We start from the raw sequence: 15,483 nt of genomic DNA on the forward strand, positions 1-15,483 counted from the left end.
AGCCTCTCAATAGCAGTCTTATACATTAAACATATATTCAATTTTTCTAGACATCTTAAATTTAAAAGAATAGCTATTAGGTATATACTTAAAAGAAAATTTTCATTTAAGAGTATTTCCCTCTAGAATTTTAACAGTAGATTTATATGTACGATAGCTTAAAATAGTACATTATCACTAGAACTTCATAATTATTAAAAGGAATGCTGGTTGTCAGAAACAAAAAGATCATGATATTCTCAAAATAGAATACTCTAAGATACATTATTGTCAAAATAAGATTTTATACTTGTCTTTTGGAAAGTAAAGTATGTAGGAAACTTTTTTAATCTTAGAATTTAGATATTTAATAATATTACTACTCATTTCTTTCTAAACATTACAATAGAGGGATTGAGCATCTCATTGATAAATGTCCTCATAGGACTGTATACAAGACATAGAATGTGGAAATGTTCCTTATAAAGACTACAAAATTGTTATTTAATCTTTATTTTATTTAATATATGTATACTTCTAAATATCAGTCCCTATGCTTTAAAAAAGTTAAAGTCTGGTAAAACAAAATTGGCAAATATGGATAGTTATTGAAGCTGGGAGATAGGCATATAGCAGTCCGTTACATATTATTCTCTCTACTTTTATAGAAGTTTGAAATATTCCATAACAAAATGTTTAAAATAGTAGGAATAAATTTTTAAAGGTATTAAGTCTAGAAATTTAGAACATCTCTCTATGCCTTTCCAAAAGGCACCAGAGCATACACAGAAATAATTGCGCTCTCATTATTCTGCAGTATCCTGATGTTATTTTAAAAACTTTTTTTTCACAAATAATATTCATGTGTTGTAGTGGGCAAAACAAAAAGCATTGAATAAGCTTAAAATAAGCTACTACTAAACTTAATATTTTGGCATATATCCTTCCAGGAAATATTTTTTCTAATTCTAGACCTCTTAACCATATGTTAACATTTCTTTCCTTTGACAACAGAATAATTTCATTGTCAAACAGTTTTTGGTACTCCTCCCCTCCACCTACCCACGCCTCCTACCTATATACTGGGCTTGGAATATGCTGAGCATGACTATTAAACCTGACTACTTAAAATGCAGTTGATTGAGGGCAAACATGAAGTTCAAAAGAACCTAAAATCTTATGAACCAAATACGTAAATGGAAAGTTAATCATCATTTACTGATCATTCTGGAAAGTCTTTTGTAAACATCCCTGGTGTACATAAGTATTGGTTTACAAATTACCAACCACTAAAGAGAAAGAAGCATAGAGAGAAAGATAAACTTTTAGGCAAGTGTCACTGCCAAAAAATGATCAATTAACATAAATCTGAATTCAAAATATAATGTATATTAACTGTAAAACATGGTCCAACCTACAAAAATAACATTTACAGGGGCTTCCCTGGTGGCGCAGTGGTTGAGAGTCCGCCTGCCGATGCAGGGGACACGGGTTCGTGCCCCGGTCCGGGAAGATCCCACATGCCGCGGAGCGGCTGGGCCCGTGAGCCATGGCCGCTGAGCCTGCGCGTCCGGAGCCTGTGCCTCGCAACGGGAGAGGCCACAACAGTGAGAGGCCCGCGTACCGCAAAAAAAAAAAAAAACAGAAAAACATTTATATGTACAGTTGATGAGGACCCCAGCTATGCTGAATTAAGCAATAAATGTCTATAAAGCACAAACTAATATTTTTAAAATGTATTTATTTAGAGCAGCTGGTCAAACAGCTAATTTACAGATTGCACTGTGACTGGGTACTGAAGCCAAAGGAAACTAGTGATTTTAGGAACTTGGTGAAGTCCCGTAGTGAAGACAAGAACTACAGATATAAAAATCTCAACAGAAGTGACAGAAACAAATATGCAGTCAGCAACTCTATAGAAAGGAATACGATGTTTAAAATTAAAATGGTTGGACTTCCCTGGTGGCGCAATGGTTAAGAATCCGCCTGCCAATGCAGGAGACACGGGTTCGAGCCATGGTCCGGGAAGATCCCAGATGCCGCAGAGCAACTAAGCCCTTGCGCAGCAACTACTGAGCCTGTGCTCTAGACCCCCGCGAGCCACAACTACTGAGTCCATGTGCCACAACTACTGAAGCCCGCTCACTCTAGGGCCCACAACAAGAAAAGCCACCACAATGAGAAGCCTGCACTCCGCAACGAAGAGCAGCCCCACCTCGCCGCAACTAGAGAAAGCCTGTGCGCAGCAACAAAGACCCAATGCAGCCAAAAATAAATAAATTTATTTTAAAAATAATAAAATTAAAATGGTTGTGGAAACATGCACAATTTTCAGAAAGCATTCAGCCAATGTGCTATAATTTGTTACAGCCTTTCTAAGTCATCCTCTAAACACTGCCAACTTTCTTTCACAGGACACATGTGAAGGGAATATAGAGTTCCGAGAGTCTCTTTCTTCATCCATGCCGCCCAGATGTTCTAATCCTTCCCAGTTTATCCCTCAGCATTGAGAAAGGGAAGACTGTAGCATTTGTTGGGAGCAGTGGCTGTGGGAAAAGCATTTCTGTCCAACTTCTGCAGAGATTTTATGACCCAGTGAAAGGACAAGTGGTAAGACTGAATTCAAATACAACTTATCTGGGGGTTAGTGGGGCTATTCTTAAACATTCCCTTGGGCTTAAGCATCCTCGCTGATTTGGGGAGGGCAAACAGTGCAGTAGTTAAAAAAAAAAAAATCTCTATGCCTTAACTAAGAGGATAAGCAAACCAATAACAGAAATGATGGATAGGACTTTGAGGCTAAGATCAAAGCTCCAAAGATTCTTCAACCATTATAGAGCAGAAATTTTGATCTTATAAGCCATGGAATTCTCTTAGAATACAGGTGTTGGAAGATGGGTGTAATATCAACATCTGGGCTCTTTTGTCACTCTGTTCTGCCTCCCTGGTTCAGGCTTCCTGCTATTCACTCTGGCCATCTCCACCTCCCAACTCTCAAAACCTTAGACATGATTAGAGCTTCTTTCAATCAGCTCCGTTAAGTTCTGATCTCAAAAAAATGCAACCTCTCCCTCCTTTGAACTCCAAGGACTGTTTTTCTCACCTGGCACTTTTCTTACTTTAACTTGTATTCAGATTTTCAATTATTCTCTCCCCACAACCACCACCAAATTACACACACACAAAGACAATTTCCTGTTCTGCCTTCTCCTACCCCCACAAAAAACCGTAAGTCCATAAAAGTCAAAAATTGTCATGTTAGTCATCCTTCTGCTGCAATTTACAGTCTTTTCCCCATCACAGAGTCTCAAAGACTCTTTGAAAAATGGAACAGTCCAAAATGGCTGCCTTGTTACAAGAGAAAACAATGAGTTAACAATGAGTATGAAAATCAGGTGACATTCACCTATTTGCACGTAGCATAGCACACTCCCTCCTTTAAACTTTCCAATGAGTTCCCACCACAGTTACAATAAACCAGAGTCCATACCATCAAATCAAGGTCGTTCATGATCTGGCCCCTGCCTCTCTCTCCAAACTCCTCTCCTATCCCTCCTAGCTCGTTATGCACTGTGTGTCAGTCTCACTGGCTTCTTTATGTCCTTTAAACACACTGTGGACCTTTGTTCTTGCTATTCCCCTGCTTCGAATGTTCTTACTCTAACTTCTTTGCCAATGTCTTCTCATCATTCATGTCTCAGTCTAAATGCTACTTCCTTAGATAGAATATAATGCATCCCGTCGCCCCCTTCCCAGATCCTCACCACACCCTTAGTCACCCTCTATCCCATTATCTTGTCTTCATGACACTTTCTTTTTTCTGATGTTATTGTTTGTGTGCTTATTGCCTGCCTCTCTCCACCAGAATATAAGCTACAGGAGGGTAAGAGCTTTGTCTTGTTTATTACTGTTTCCCCAGTGTCTGAAGAGTCCCCATCACATAATAGGTATGCTCATCAATTGTCACTTGAATTTTGTTATACGTCCATGTGAATAAACATGGCTTTGTACAAAATGACTTATTTCTGCATGTGGACTACTGTATCAATCTGCACCTACTTTCTCACCAGGTTTTAATAAAGTGGGATCCTGTTGCAGTGGAGGTTGGTATTTTTTTATCTGACTTCAATACAGAGCACCAGACGTTATTCTAGACTGTGAGCAGGTCTCTAGAATATATAGCCATTCCTAGAAATGTCAAGTAAGTTTAGGAGTCTGTACTTTAGTCAGTTACATGCTGTCTGCTTCTATACAACATATGATTTATGAACCTTCCTTGGGTAACATTATACTATGAAACAGCTTGAATTCCTAACCTTCTTGTTATGATTTGTATATGTTTGAATACCGTGAACCGTAACATGATACAGTTGTTGGATCTTCACATACCATTTTCCGTTCTGCTTTTGGCAGCTCTTTGATGGTGTGGATGCAAAGGAATTGAACGTACAGTACAGTGGCTCCGTTCCCAAATAGCAATCGTTTCTCAAGAGCCTGTGCTATTCAACTGTAGCATTGCTGAGAACATTGCCTATGGTGATAACAGCCGTGTCATGCCATTGAATGAGATAAAAGAAGTAGCAAATGCAGCGAATATCCACTTTTATTGAGAGTCTCCCTGAGGTAAGAAAATGTCTGAAATCTTGAACTACAAAGCTGTCAAGTAAGCCCAAGTATTTTATTGGGCCTAAGTGGTTATTTTTATGTGCTCCATGGATTATACAATTTAGTTATTGCTAGCAGCTAATGTAAAGTTAGATATAAAAAGCAAAATTTGAGATTTTTGTGTGACTATTTTTTCCAAGACCAAACTGTATTAATATTCACTGAATTAATTTTCATATTTTGATTGTATACCTTCTATTCATTTATACTCTGCCATGTCTACACCACCATCATCCGCCTCTGGACAATCTTAGTAGCCTCTTAAGCTATCTTCCTGCTTCCAGTCTTGCCCCTTTCTAATTCTTCCTCACAGCAACTGGGAGGATCTTTTAAAAACATAAAGTAAATCATACCCCTCCCTGCTTAAAACCTCTTAATGGCATCCTTTGCATGAAGAATGAAGTCAAAACTCCTTATGTGGCTGGCAAGGCCTTCGATGATCTGGCCCTGCTTGCCTCTCCAGCGCCTTGCACATCATGTGCTCCCTCTGCTCCAGCAACACTGGCTTCCTTCTGTCTCGTCAGTTGGCCAAGTCCTTCCCTACCACAGGACATTTACATTTGCTATTTCTTCAGCTGGGGCCTCCCTTCCTCTGGCTCTTTGAAGAGCCAGCTCCTTAACTTTCAAGATCTTTCAGACGTCACTCTTGCAGAGGCCTTCCTTGGCCACCTTATTTGAAAGAGTCCCCACCAGCCCTTATAGCCTATCACATAGTCTTCAGGGCACTCATCGCAGTCTAAAATTACCCTGGTGCTTATTGACTTGTTTAGGGCCTCCTTTTCCCACTCAAGTGTTAAGTAAATGCCTGCCATTTTTGTGACCTCTCTGTATTGGCTGTGATGGCTGACACAAAATCTCAGAAAAGTTAAAAATCTTGGCTGACTGTAGAGAAGCCTTTAGCATAGCAAGCATTGATACAAATCCAGAAGTAGTGCATAGAAACACTGTAACTGCAGGTTAAAATTCTTGCAATATCTGTTTAAACCTACATAAACACATAGATAAAATAAAAATATAGATACCTACTTTTGATTGGAAACAACTTTTATAATGTGATTTTCTAGCTCACTTTAAAAGGAAATGCCAAAGTTTAGTAAGCATTATATCAAACAACTAATCTAGTACCCTGTTCTTTGGGGGAGGATACTCGTCACCATACTTTCTTTTATACTACTAGATCTTCCCTCACCATCTCCTGTCCACACTAATTGATGCCTCTAACTATAAATGGGCCTTTAATACAATTTCCCTAACTCCAGTAAGGTTCTTCACTACTACCTATAATAGAAGGAGTAACATATATTTTTATCAATATTGTGACCCTTTGTCTTTCCCTTTTTTTACTAAGGCATTCATTGCGTTATTGATTCAGGGTCAGATTATTATCCACATACTCCTGATAGGTTTTTTTCTTTAATTTATACATGGTAAAATGCTATCCATTTTATATTTGTACCATTTGACTTTTGTCCTTAAATTGCTTATTATCTTTCATTCTTTTCATTGTACTATTTCTCAGATTTACCCAAAACTACATACTGCAGAGATTCAGTGTCCTTTTTACAATAAACTTTGAGAATCAAGATGATGTTATTTCCAAAAGAAAGAATAGCTTGTTTCTCAGTGTTTTTAACTTTAGTTTACCTTCATATCACTGTTACCCCTAAAATATATACAACCATAGAGAAATCTGGTGCCAAAATATCATTCTGGAATAGGACAGTGGAACTACTAGTCTAGCAGCAATGAAAATGACCATTTGGAGTGAAGAGAAGATAGGGAATTTGGGGGATCACTTAGGAGCTATTTCCAGGGTTAAGTTATGAAGACCTGAATTAATAATTATAAAGTGAAGTAAAACAAGGAAAAGGATGTAAAAGATGTCATAAAAGTGGATTGTCAGGACTTAGCTTAAGGTTGTCTGTAGAAAGTGAGCAAGAAAGTACATAATACACTGGGCAGCTTGCTGGAATAAAAACACACAGAGCATATGGTGAGAGTACAGAAGAAGGAATGACAAAGTCTCCTTTTTTTTTTTTTTAACCATGCAAAAAAACCTTTATTAACATTTTGAACAGGTTCAGCTATTACTAAAACTGGTAACTTCTAATCTTAAATTGGGGCAAATGGCTAGAGTGCAGAGTGATGCCATCATTGGGCATTATGAATGCAAGACTGAATAATTAACAGCCACCCCTCAGACGGAGGACCAGGTGCAGGGTCGACTCTTTCTGGATGCTGTAATCAGAAGGAGTGTGGCCATCTTCCAGCTGTTTGCCTGCAAAGATGAGCCTCTGATGATCAGGGGGGATGCCTTCTTTATCCTCGATCTTGGCCTTCATGTTCTCGATGGTGTCACTGGAGCTCAGAGAAAACCACACAGAGGATGTTGCTTTGAATTGGGTTTTGAAGAATGAGTAGTTCACTAGGCAGAGAGGGGACAACACCATTCTTAGGAGGCAGAATAAGCTCATGAAGAAACACATATATGTGAAAGGGTTTTAGGTATTTTGGGGAAAATAAATTTAAAATTCTGAGCATAAAGCATAAACTGGGGAATTGAGAAGAAGCAGCCAAACAAAATATGCACATGGACTAAATGCGAAGGTTCTGATTTACCAGGCTACGTTTGGAAATGGGAAACCGCTAGACATTTTTAGGCAGACAACTGACATGATCAAATTTTTAAAGAAAATAATTGCATTTGAAGCTCAGCCTTTTGTTTGCTCATGCAAGAGGCTCTGTGGTCTCTGTGGCAATGGCATACACTGCATGAAAGGGGCAAGTCCTGGTACATTACAACAACCTAGATGAGAGAAATTCAGGCCCACATTTTCTTTCCCCCAGTTCCAATTTCCAAAAGTTCTTAAACTCCATGCCCTCCTCTCCCCTCCACGCACAAAGACCATGTGTTTGATGTCAATTTATTGGGTGGCCAAAATGATGTGAGGCTTTATGAAATCTTTATTAGTCCTACTTAGAATGAATTGTCAAATATTTCTACAGAAATATTCATATATTTGATTACTGGTTGCTACCCAGCCCTTTCTGGGGGTGTTAAATAATATATATCACATATTAAATATAAATAATATATAGTATGTACAATTTACAGTATATTTTCTTCTAAAGTAAAAAAAAAAAAAATAGACTTCTTAAACAAATATAGCCCTGTGGGTTTCAGATAAAGGATTATGGACCTATCTGGCAGATCAAGGCAGGAGGGTGAATAGCAGAGCATCAACTCAGAGCATGCTAAGGGTAACACATCTATGGTATGTGCCATGGAGATAACCTGCAGGCATTTGGAAATATCAGCCTGGAAGACGAGTTGGCATAACACTGACTTGGTCTTGAGGATCCTCGGAGAAACACAGCAGGTGTAGATGTCCCCTAGCGGCCACAGTTTCACAGGGTGGCAGCTCTCAGTCAAGCCACATGATGTCTCCCACTGGAACCACCCTGAAACTCCTTTCCAGGGCCTGCAGGGAATCTCCAGAATGCAGTTGGTTTAGGACAAGACTCTTTCTGATGTTCCCTCCAGGATCCAACTGGTATTTAGACCCAGGTTCACATTGAACAGCCATTGCCCCTTCAGTGTCTCATAAAACAGGTGATTTTAGGGCACTCACTATCCCAGTGTTTGCCAGAAAATTTAGATTTTCAGTTTAAACAGGAAAGAATGAAAGCCTATGGTTCTTCATTAAAAACAAACAAAAACCTTCAGTTTAAGTGTCTGATAATGTTTTGGGGCTGCTATTGAGACAACGTGTATAGTCACATTTACAATCTGTTCTGCTTAATGATGGGCAAAAACATCTGAACTGTATTTTCAACCAATTCATTCTTGAGACTTACATCTCCCTGCAAGCCAGAGAAGGCCAAGAGATGCAAAGTGATTTCTAAGCTAGTATTGTATCTTCTTCAGCTATAATAGAGGAATCCACATACAATTTAAGCTGGACTGGCAGAAAGAGCTACAAGCCCTTTATCATTCCCACCCAATCCTCTCTCAATTTCTGGCTTAAGATTGAATTCTCTAATGAGATGGGAACTTTGCAGTGTGTGGAAATGAACTACAGAGTTTTACCTGATTATCTGTTGCCCTATGATTCCAATTTTAATAAAATGCATTTTAGGAGGAAGAGACCCAGCGTGCTAGCAATCCCAGATAAAAATCACAGAGGAGCTAGCTAAAGTCTGTTTTCTTCATAGAGCATTCACTTCAGAAAGGATGCTTTTACTGGGCGTTAGTAATTCAGATACCCATTGTTTGATATAAAGTAAGCAACTGAGCATTTTAAGTTGAAAAATGAACTTTGACATGAAGCAAACACATTTGTTATAAAGTTATATCACAGACTCTCTGGAAACCCACTCTGCTGGAAAGGCACCTCCTGAAGGCAGCCAGGTATGGAGGGAAAGCAATTGAATCACGCTTCTCCAGGGCACTAACATAAATAGCACATCAGTCATGTGCTGCATCTTCTCTATAATGCTGCTACAGGATCCACCTTTAGAAGACTGTACACTTGGACTCACTTTCCCAGTGGAGCTCATCCATCCACACATCCCTGTCTGGGTACCAATGGCATGTATTTCTCAGACAACTGGCAAGGGCTACTAGAAAGCAGTGTGAAACCTTGGAGGGAAGCAGAGTTAACAGGACAACCTAGAAAGCAAGTGGGAGCCTGCTTGCTAATCCATTGTGATTTAGGATGGCTTCAGGATAAGTGAAAAACTTCCTTTACCCTTCCATGGAGGGTAATACTGAAAAAGGGGTCATTAGTATGTAGGAGAGTGTAGAAACATTGTGAAGTGCTAAATGTCACTATCATGGCCTGAAAAGGTGAATAGACTGTCTCAAGATGTCAGCCTAACTTACTGCTAGGATGATACCTGCACCTCTGAGAAGGGCATCACGGCATCTGGAGAGATGTGCCCATAGAGGGTTGGTGAAAGTCAAAGTTAAGGAACCCAATGATTTCCTTTAAAATGATACTTTAAATCATTTTGATCTGAAAACAGAAGACAATTTAACTTAATGGGGAAAGATTTGTGCTTACTGGGAACTTTTTTTCCCTAATAATTTTTTTTCTTATGCTTTAATTTGAACAATTCCTTTGTAGAAGCACAATGGCAAAGGTCTACTGTTTGTGATCAGATTAGATATGTAAGTGAGATGGTAGTGTTTACTGCTGGTTTAGCATTTATTAGCAACAAAGCCCAAGAATAGATTTTAGTACTTGTTGGGACACAAATTTTAGAGAGTAGCAAAATTTGAAATATTTAGATGGCTCTCGCCTACAGTTGCCATGTTAATTTAAATAACCAAGCCTTGCTTTCTTAATTACACATTCCTGTAATAGAAATACAACACACAAGTTGGACTGAAAGGAACACAGCTTTCTGGTGGCCAGAAACAAAGACTAGCTATTGCAAGGGCTCTTCTCCGAAAACCAAAAATTTTGTTGTTGGATGAGGCCACTTCAGCCCTTGATAATGAGAGTGAAAAGGTAACATCCTCTTCTTTCATCTCAGGATGTAATATGAAGTATGAGAGTGGAGTATTGTGGAAGAAATGAAGCTCAGTTTGGGGAAGAAGGCCTGGAGAGAATTGTAGTCATAGGGTCACCAGTTGTAATTAAGGTTTTGGCCTTTATAAAAAGGTTAGAGGCTGGTGGGGAGGTGGGAGAGAGTTGGGACACAGGGCATCTCATGTTTTAGAAAGGTTTTCTCATTTGAATTGGTCTCATTATCAAAAGGGACCCAATTCTTGAAATGTTTCTCCACTCAAGGAAAAAGCCCAATGAAAATTACTTTCCTGTTTTATTATTATTTTAATGATGCCAAACAAAATAATAAGGCAATCTACATATATAAAAGAGTGATCTACACTGCAATGTTGGAGCCTGCTACTCTACCGTCTATAGACTATTAGCTCTGTTTGAGAAGGAAACAAGGGGGCAAACAGACATGTAACGATAAACCTACACTGCAAGGTCCTTCAGTTGTTTAATTTTACTATGTCCTTGTCCCCTAATAGTTCTTGCATGTAGCATGTTCTTATTTGTTAAATGAATGTTGGTTGAATGAATTACAATCTTTCATATTTATCAAGTGCTTATTATATACTACTATCTCAATCCTCACAACAACTTGATGAATTAGCTTATTTTATGCTCGTTTTACAGATCAGCACACTAAGGCTTAGAAAAGTTAAGAAACTTCCCTAAATTTTAATAGATGGTGTCTGACCTAAGATCCCATGTGATTAATCACCACACAATTGCTATTTGTAGATGATTATCATTCTTTATTTCCAAGGAGACAGTGTGTTATGAAAGAAAAAAATGGGACTTCTGGAACCAGACATATTTGGGCTGTAATCCTGGATTCATCAGTTACTAGCAGTGTGGCCTAGGTCCAGGGACCTGGACTTTTCAAATCTTGGTTTACTCATCAGGGAAATGAAAATAATCCTCACAGAGTTACTGAAAGAATTTAAACGAAATATCCATCATTGGAATATTTTATATACTCAGCAAATATTGGTTTTCACCCTCCACTTTCATTTCTTTTTTGTTGTTGTTTGTTTTTTGGCCATGCTTCATGGCATGCAGGATCTTAGTTCCCCAACCAGGGACTGAACCCATGCCCCCTGCAGTGGAAGTGCAGAGTCCTAACCACTGGACCGCCAGGGAATTCCCTCATTTCTTCTTATATAGCATTATAACCTCATTGTAGCTGAGATGCTGCTTTAGCCAGGACAGTTTTACAACTAAATATTTAAAAAAAAGAAAGAAAAAACCAACACAAATAAAAAAATAAAACTGTGAGAAGAAATGAAGTAAATTAGACAATTCCACTTGGGTATGGAAATACTACTTTCCGGCTTTGACTTTGGAACCACTTACTTACAAATAACCACCTAATTTTTATTCATTGTCACGAAAGCTCTTCAAATTAAAAGTATTACTTAATGTGTCTATAATTACTTTTTCTAGATTTCTATTGAGTAGGGTATTTCACAAAGTAGGGTAGTTTCCTTGGAGATAAGCAAATACACAATGAATGTTATTAGATTACCTTAATTAATTTGACTTGCGCAAGTTTATTAGCATTTAACCCAAGGTAGCAATCACTGGTCCTTCTCTCTTCCAGGTGGTTCAGCATGCCCTTGATAAGGCCAGTAAGGGGAGGACATGCCTAGTTGTGGCTCACAGACTCTCCACGATACAGAATGCAGATCTGATAGTGGTTCTGCACAGTGGAAAAATAAAGGAACAAGGAACTCATCAAGAGCTCCTGAGAAATCAAGACATATATTTTAAATTAGTAAATGCACAGTCAGTGCAGTGATGCTGTTGGAGTTAACACATATTTTGATCTTTGTATAATGCAAAGAATAATTAGTAGGAATTACTTAATAATTATTTGGCATGCTTTGATCTCCTTTACTGCATGTATCAATAGAATCATGCTATTCAAGTACAGACATGTTCTGTTTACACACCATCTTCCCTTCAGATTTTTTTTTTTTTTTTTGCGGTACGCGGGCCTCTCAATGTTGTGGCCTCTCCCGCTGCAGAGCACAGTCTCCGGACGCGCAGGCCCCGCGGCCATGGCTCATGGACCCAGCCGCTCCGCGGCATGTGGGATCCTCCCGGACCGGGGCACGAACAGGTGTCCCGTGCCTCGGCAGGCGGACTCGCAACAACTGCGCCACCAGGGAAGCCCCCCTTCAGATTTTTAAAAGGAAACAAAAATTACTAAATTCATTTAAGTGAGATAATCCCTGTATCCCTCACTTTATAAAAAGCACATTTGCTTATAAAGCAATTTGCTGCAAAGTGAATATTTTCCTTTCAACTTCCACTATGAAATTGGGAATATATTCCCAGAGGGAAAAATTACCCAGTTAACTAAATTAAAAGATTTTAGCAAAGAGAGAGTAAGATGTAGTTGGGCCTGTGGCATTGCAGGGAGAATGATTTTAATTTGGAACTTCCCAAATTTTGTAGCAAATTAGAGTACTTTGAGGTAGTCCTTCACTCCAGACCATAGGACGTTCTCTCATAATATCTCTCAATGCTTCTTTCAGTGAATATCCACTGTTTGCCAAAATTCCATTATATTTCTTTGTCAGGGGGATAGGGAGGATTACAGTGTAAAATTTCTGGGAGAATTAAGTAGTTATCTTCCACTTCAGTAAGTGAAATGCCTTACATTGATCCATTCTGAAGATTCCATTATTCCAAGCTTTCGGTTAGGCAGAATAAGTCACAAGCTTACCCGTGTATGAACACTTAGTTACTTAAAATAAGAGCTACGTTTATTACGGGTGAAAATTTTTAAATGCCTTTCTCTATTATTATTCAATCAAGTAATTTGTTTAAACTTTATATGTACTTTATTTTATGTAATATATGTATGATTTTAAAATTCTGTGTAAATAACAATATTGGTAAACTGAATCATGTTTTCCATTTACTTAAATATGTCATTTCATCTAATGATTTATCTCCATCCTTAATTGTATTTTCTTCCATTTACAGTGATACTTACAGCCAGCCTCTCTAAAGTACCCTCTGCCAGTAATCTGAAATCTTGTGAAAAAAATTAAAACCATTTGTGTCTTATGCCACTTTTTATAAAATGCAAAATAAAAATAGGCTTAGGGGATTGAGAACCAGATTATTGTTTAAAAGCATTGGCACTGAAAGCCTGTGGCCCCTTTGCTATGTGTGGATATAGAGCCCTTGGTGTTTCCTCTTTCCAGAGTAGGGTGGAAAGGAGGGAAAGGGCAATATGATACGGATATGCTTAATTCCTCAGAGCAGGAGCAGCCCAGGCCCAAGTCTGTAATGCCTCCTAGATTAGCAAATACCTATAATGCCTACTTTCCCCTTGAGCCTATCCATAGCAATCCTACTGTCATACCTACAGATGTCAGAGAAACACTTTCCTTTCTAATTAATAGACCTGTCTAATTTTTTATTTGCATTTTTATTTCAAAAGATTTTAAAGGATGCTCCACATCAGCATTCTCTTAAAGTCACTGCCTTCATGGGAACAAGCAACCATGCTGAGAATTAGGGTCCCAGATAGTCTACAAGGATCTGTGGGGTTATCAGCTGATGAAGGCAGAAAATAAGTAGAGACCAGCTGCTTTTAGGGACTGCCGCAGTTTAAAAGTTTAAAGTTGCTGTACTGTTCTTAAAATGGTTTTAAAATATATCATTTTATTTAAAACACTAGTTTTAATAGAACCAAGGCACCCCATCCCCAAAATTATTCCAGCCAGCTATGGAATTACTTCAGTGAGGTCAGGATTTTAGGAATATTTGTAGAAACTTTTTCAAAATGAACTACCATTTACACATACCTTATCAGTTTTGTAAGTCTGACTTTTTAATCTGTATACTTTTTCTTAAATCAGGGTATTCTATAACTGGAAAAGAAGCTAAGTTAGGAACTGAGATTTTTATCTTAAAAAAATTGAAATGAAAAGGTACTTTAGCAGATTTAAGTCTAGGTTTTAAATTTTAAATCACTCCTTAAAGCTCTTATAAATTAATTATTAAATAATAATATGTTTAGGTTTATAGTTCCCAACTTGATATTTACGTAAGGGCTGTAAGTAATGAATGCCGCATTATTCAGGGCACCAAATCAGCACATTTAGCTGATTCAGCATTATCTTCTTATAGTGCCTTAGATATTGTAGATATTAAATAAATACTAGGTGACTCAGCTCAGAAAGACGTCTCTCATAGCAGGTACGCGTTATTGATACAGAAATGAGGCTTACATTTTACTGAAAGGATGAGCTGGTCAGCTGCAAATTGTTTTTGCTTCAACAGTCTCATATTGCCATCCCTTTGTCACGGGTATTATCCATCACTGGTGACCCATTGGATGGTTAGCTTTTATTCTAGGCTAGCCTAAGTCCACAAAAATGTTTTCTTTCCACTCACACGCAATTTTAATTTTACTTTAACTAACTTCAATTTTAATTTAATTAATTATGGTCTTTTATCATAGTGATTGAGTTGGTTTAATTTATTTAATTTTGAAATAATTTGGCACTTGAGTGTACCTCGCCAAATTCCTTTTAGATCCTTGTGGGCCTAACTTCCCACAAGACTTCTATCTATATTATTACTAGGCATTCACTAGTCTTGAGGACTTCCTGGTCTCAGGAAAACACTGACTTCTCCCGTCATGATTCATAGCCTAATACTCATTTAGGCTGACCTCAGTCCAAACTTGTCCAAGCACTCTTGCCCTCTGCTTCTACTTGACCTTTGGGCTTGGATATGTTACAGGAGACAAAAAGGAAGCACCAGTGGAGGGGGGTGGTGTGGGCAGGGGAAGGTGGGCAGTGGGGTGGGTACAGGAGAACCTCTAAATACCTGTCCTGGAAAGTCCTAAATATAGTGAAGGCAGCAGACCAGGGAAGTCAGGATCTATCAGAGTCATCCTTTAAATGTTAGTATGTTATAGTAGCTCTCAGCCATCGCCACATCTTGTCCTTTGCACCATCCTTCCTTCCTGGAAAGGAGAGCTGTTCACTGAGTCTTAAAATAATTGAAACACCAATGAGGGTACCAGTGAAACTGAACCAATGTAGGAAGGATAAGGCACAGATATTAATAAAAAGAAATAAGCCACTATGTCACACCTCTTTTATAACTAACCCAACCAACCTACCTTATATCTTATCATTCCTTAAAACAAGCTGTGGTGTGTTTTTATGTTAAGTCAACTTAGGTCATAGCTAATAACCTGGTTTTTAGCCTACTCAATGTGTCAGTTTCATCGTATGTATAGCGT

The 15,483-nt window shown here is 38.3% G+C and overlaps 1 protein-coding gene across 1 annotated transcript in view; it reads left to right on the plus strand.

The window, feature by feature from the left end:
• The window catches only part of ABCB5 (ATP binding cassette subfamily B member 5), a 110,144-nt gene extending 97,829 nt beyond the window's left edge, over positions 1–12,315 (plus strand). Inside the window, 7 exon segments of the mRNA XM_030759806.2 lie at positions 2,394–2,425; positions 2,427–2,589; positions 4,393–4,425; positions 4,428–4,579; positions 4,581–4,602; positions 10,014–10,160; positions 11,809–12,315. Coding sequence (XP_030615666.2) covers positions 2,394–2,425; positions 2,427–2,589; positions 4,393–4,425; positions 4,428–4,579; positions 4,581–4,602; positions 10,014–10,160; positions 11,809–12,006 — 747 coding nt within the window. The 3' untranslated portion in view covers positions 12,007–12,315.
• The last annotated feature ends 3,168 nt before the right edge of the window (positions 12,316–15,483 follow it).

This window comes from Delphinapterus leucas, chromosome 9, assembly GCF_059928025.1.
Source record: "Delphinapterus leucas isolate spDelLeu-1000000601 "Yukka" chromosome 9, BTC_Dleu_Yukka2, whole genome shotgun sequence".
Lineage (NCBI taxonomy): Eukaryota > Metazoa > Chordata > Mammalia > Artiodactyla > Monodontidae > Delphinapterus > Delphinapterus leucas.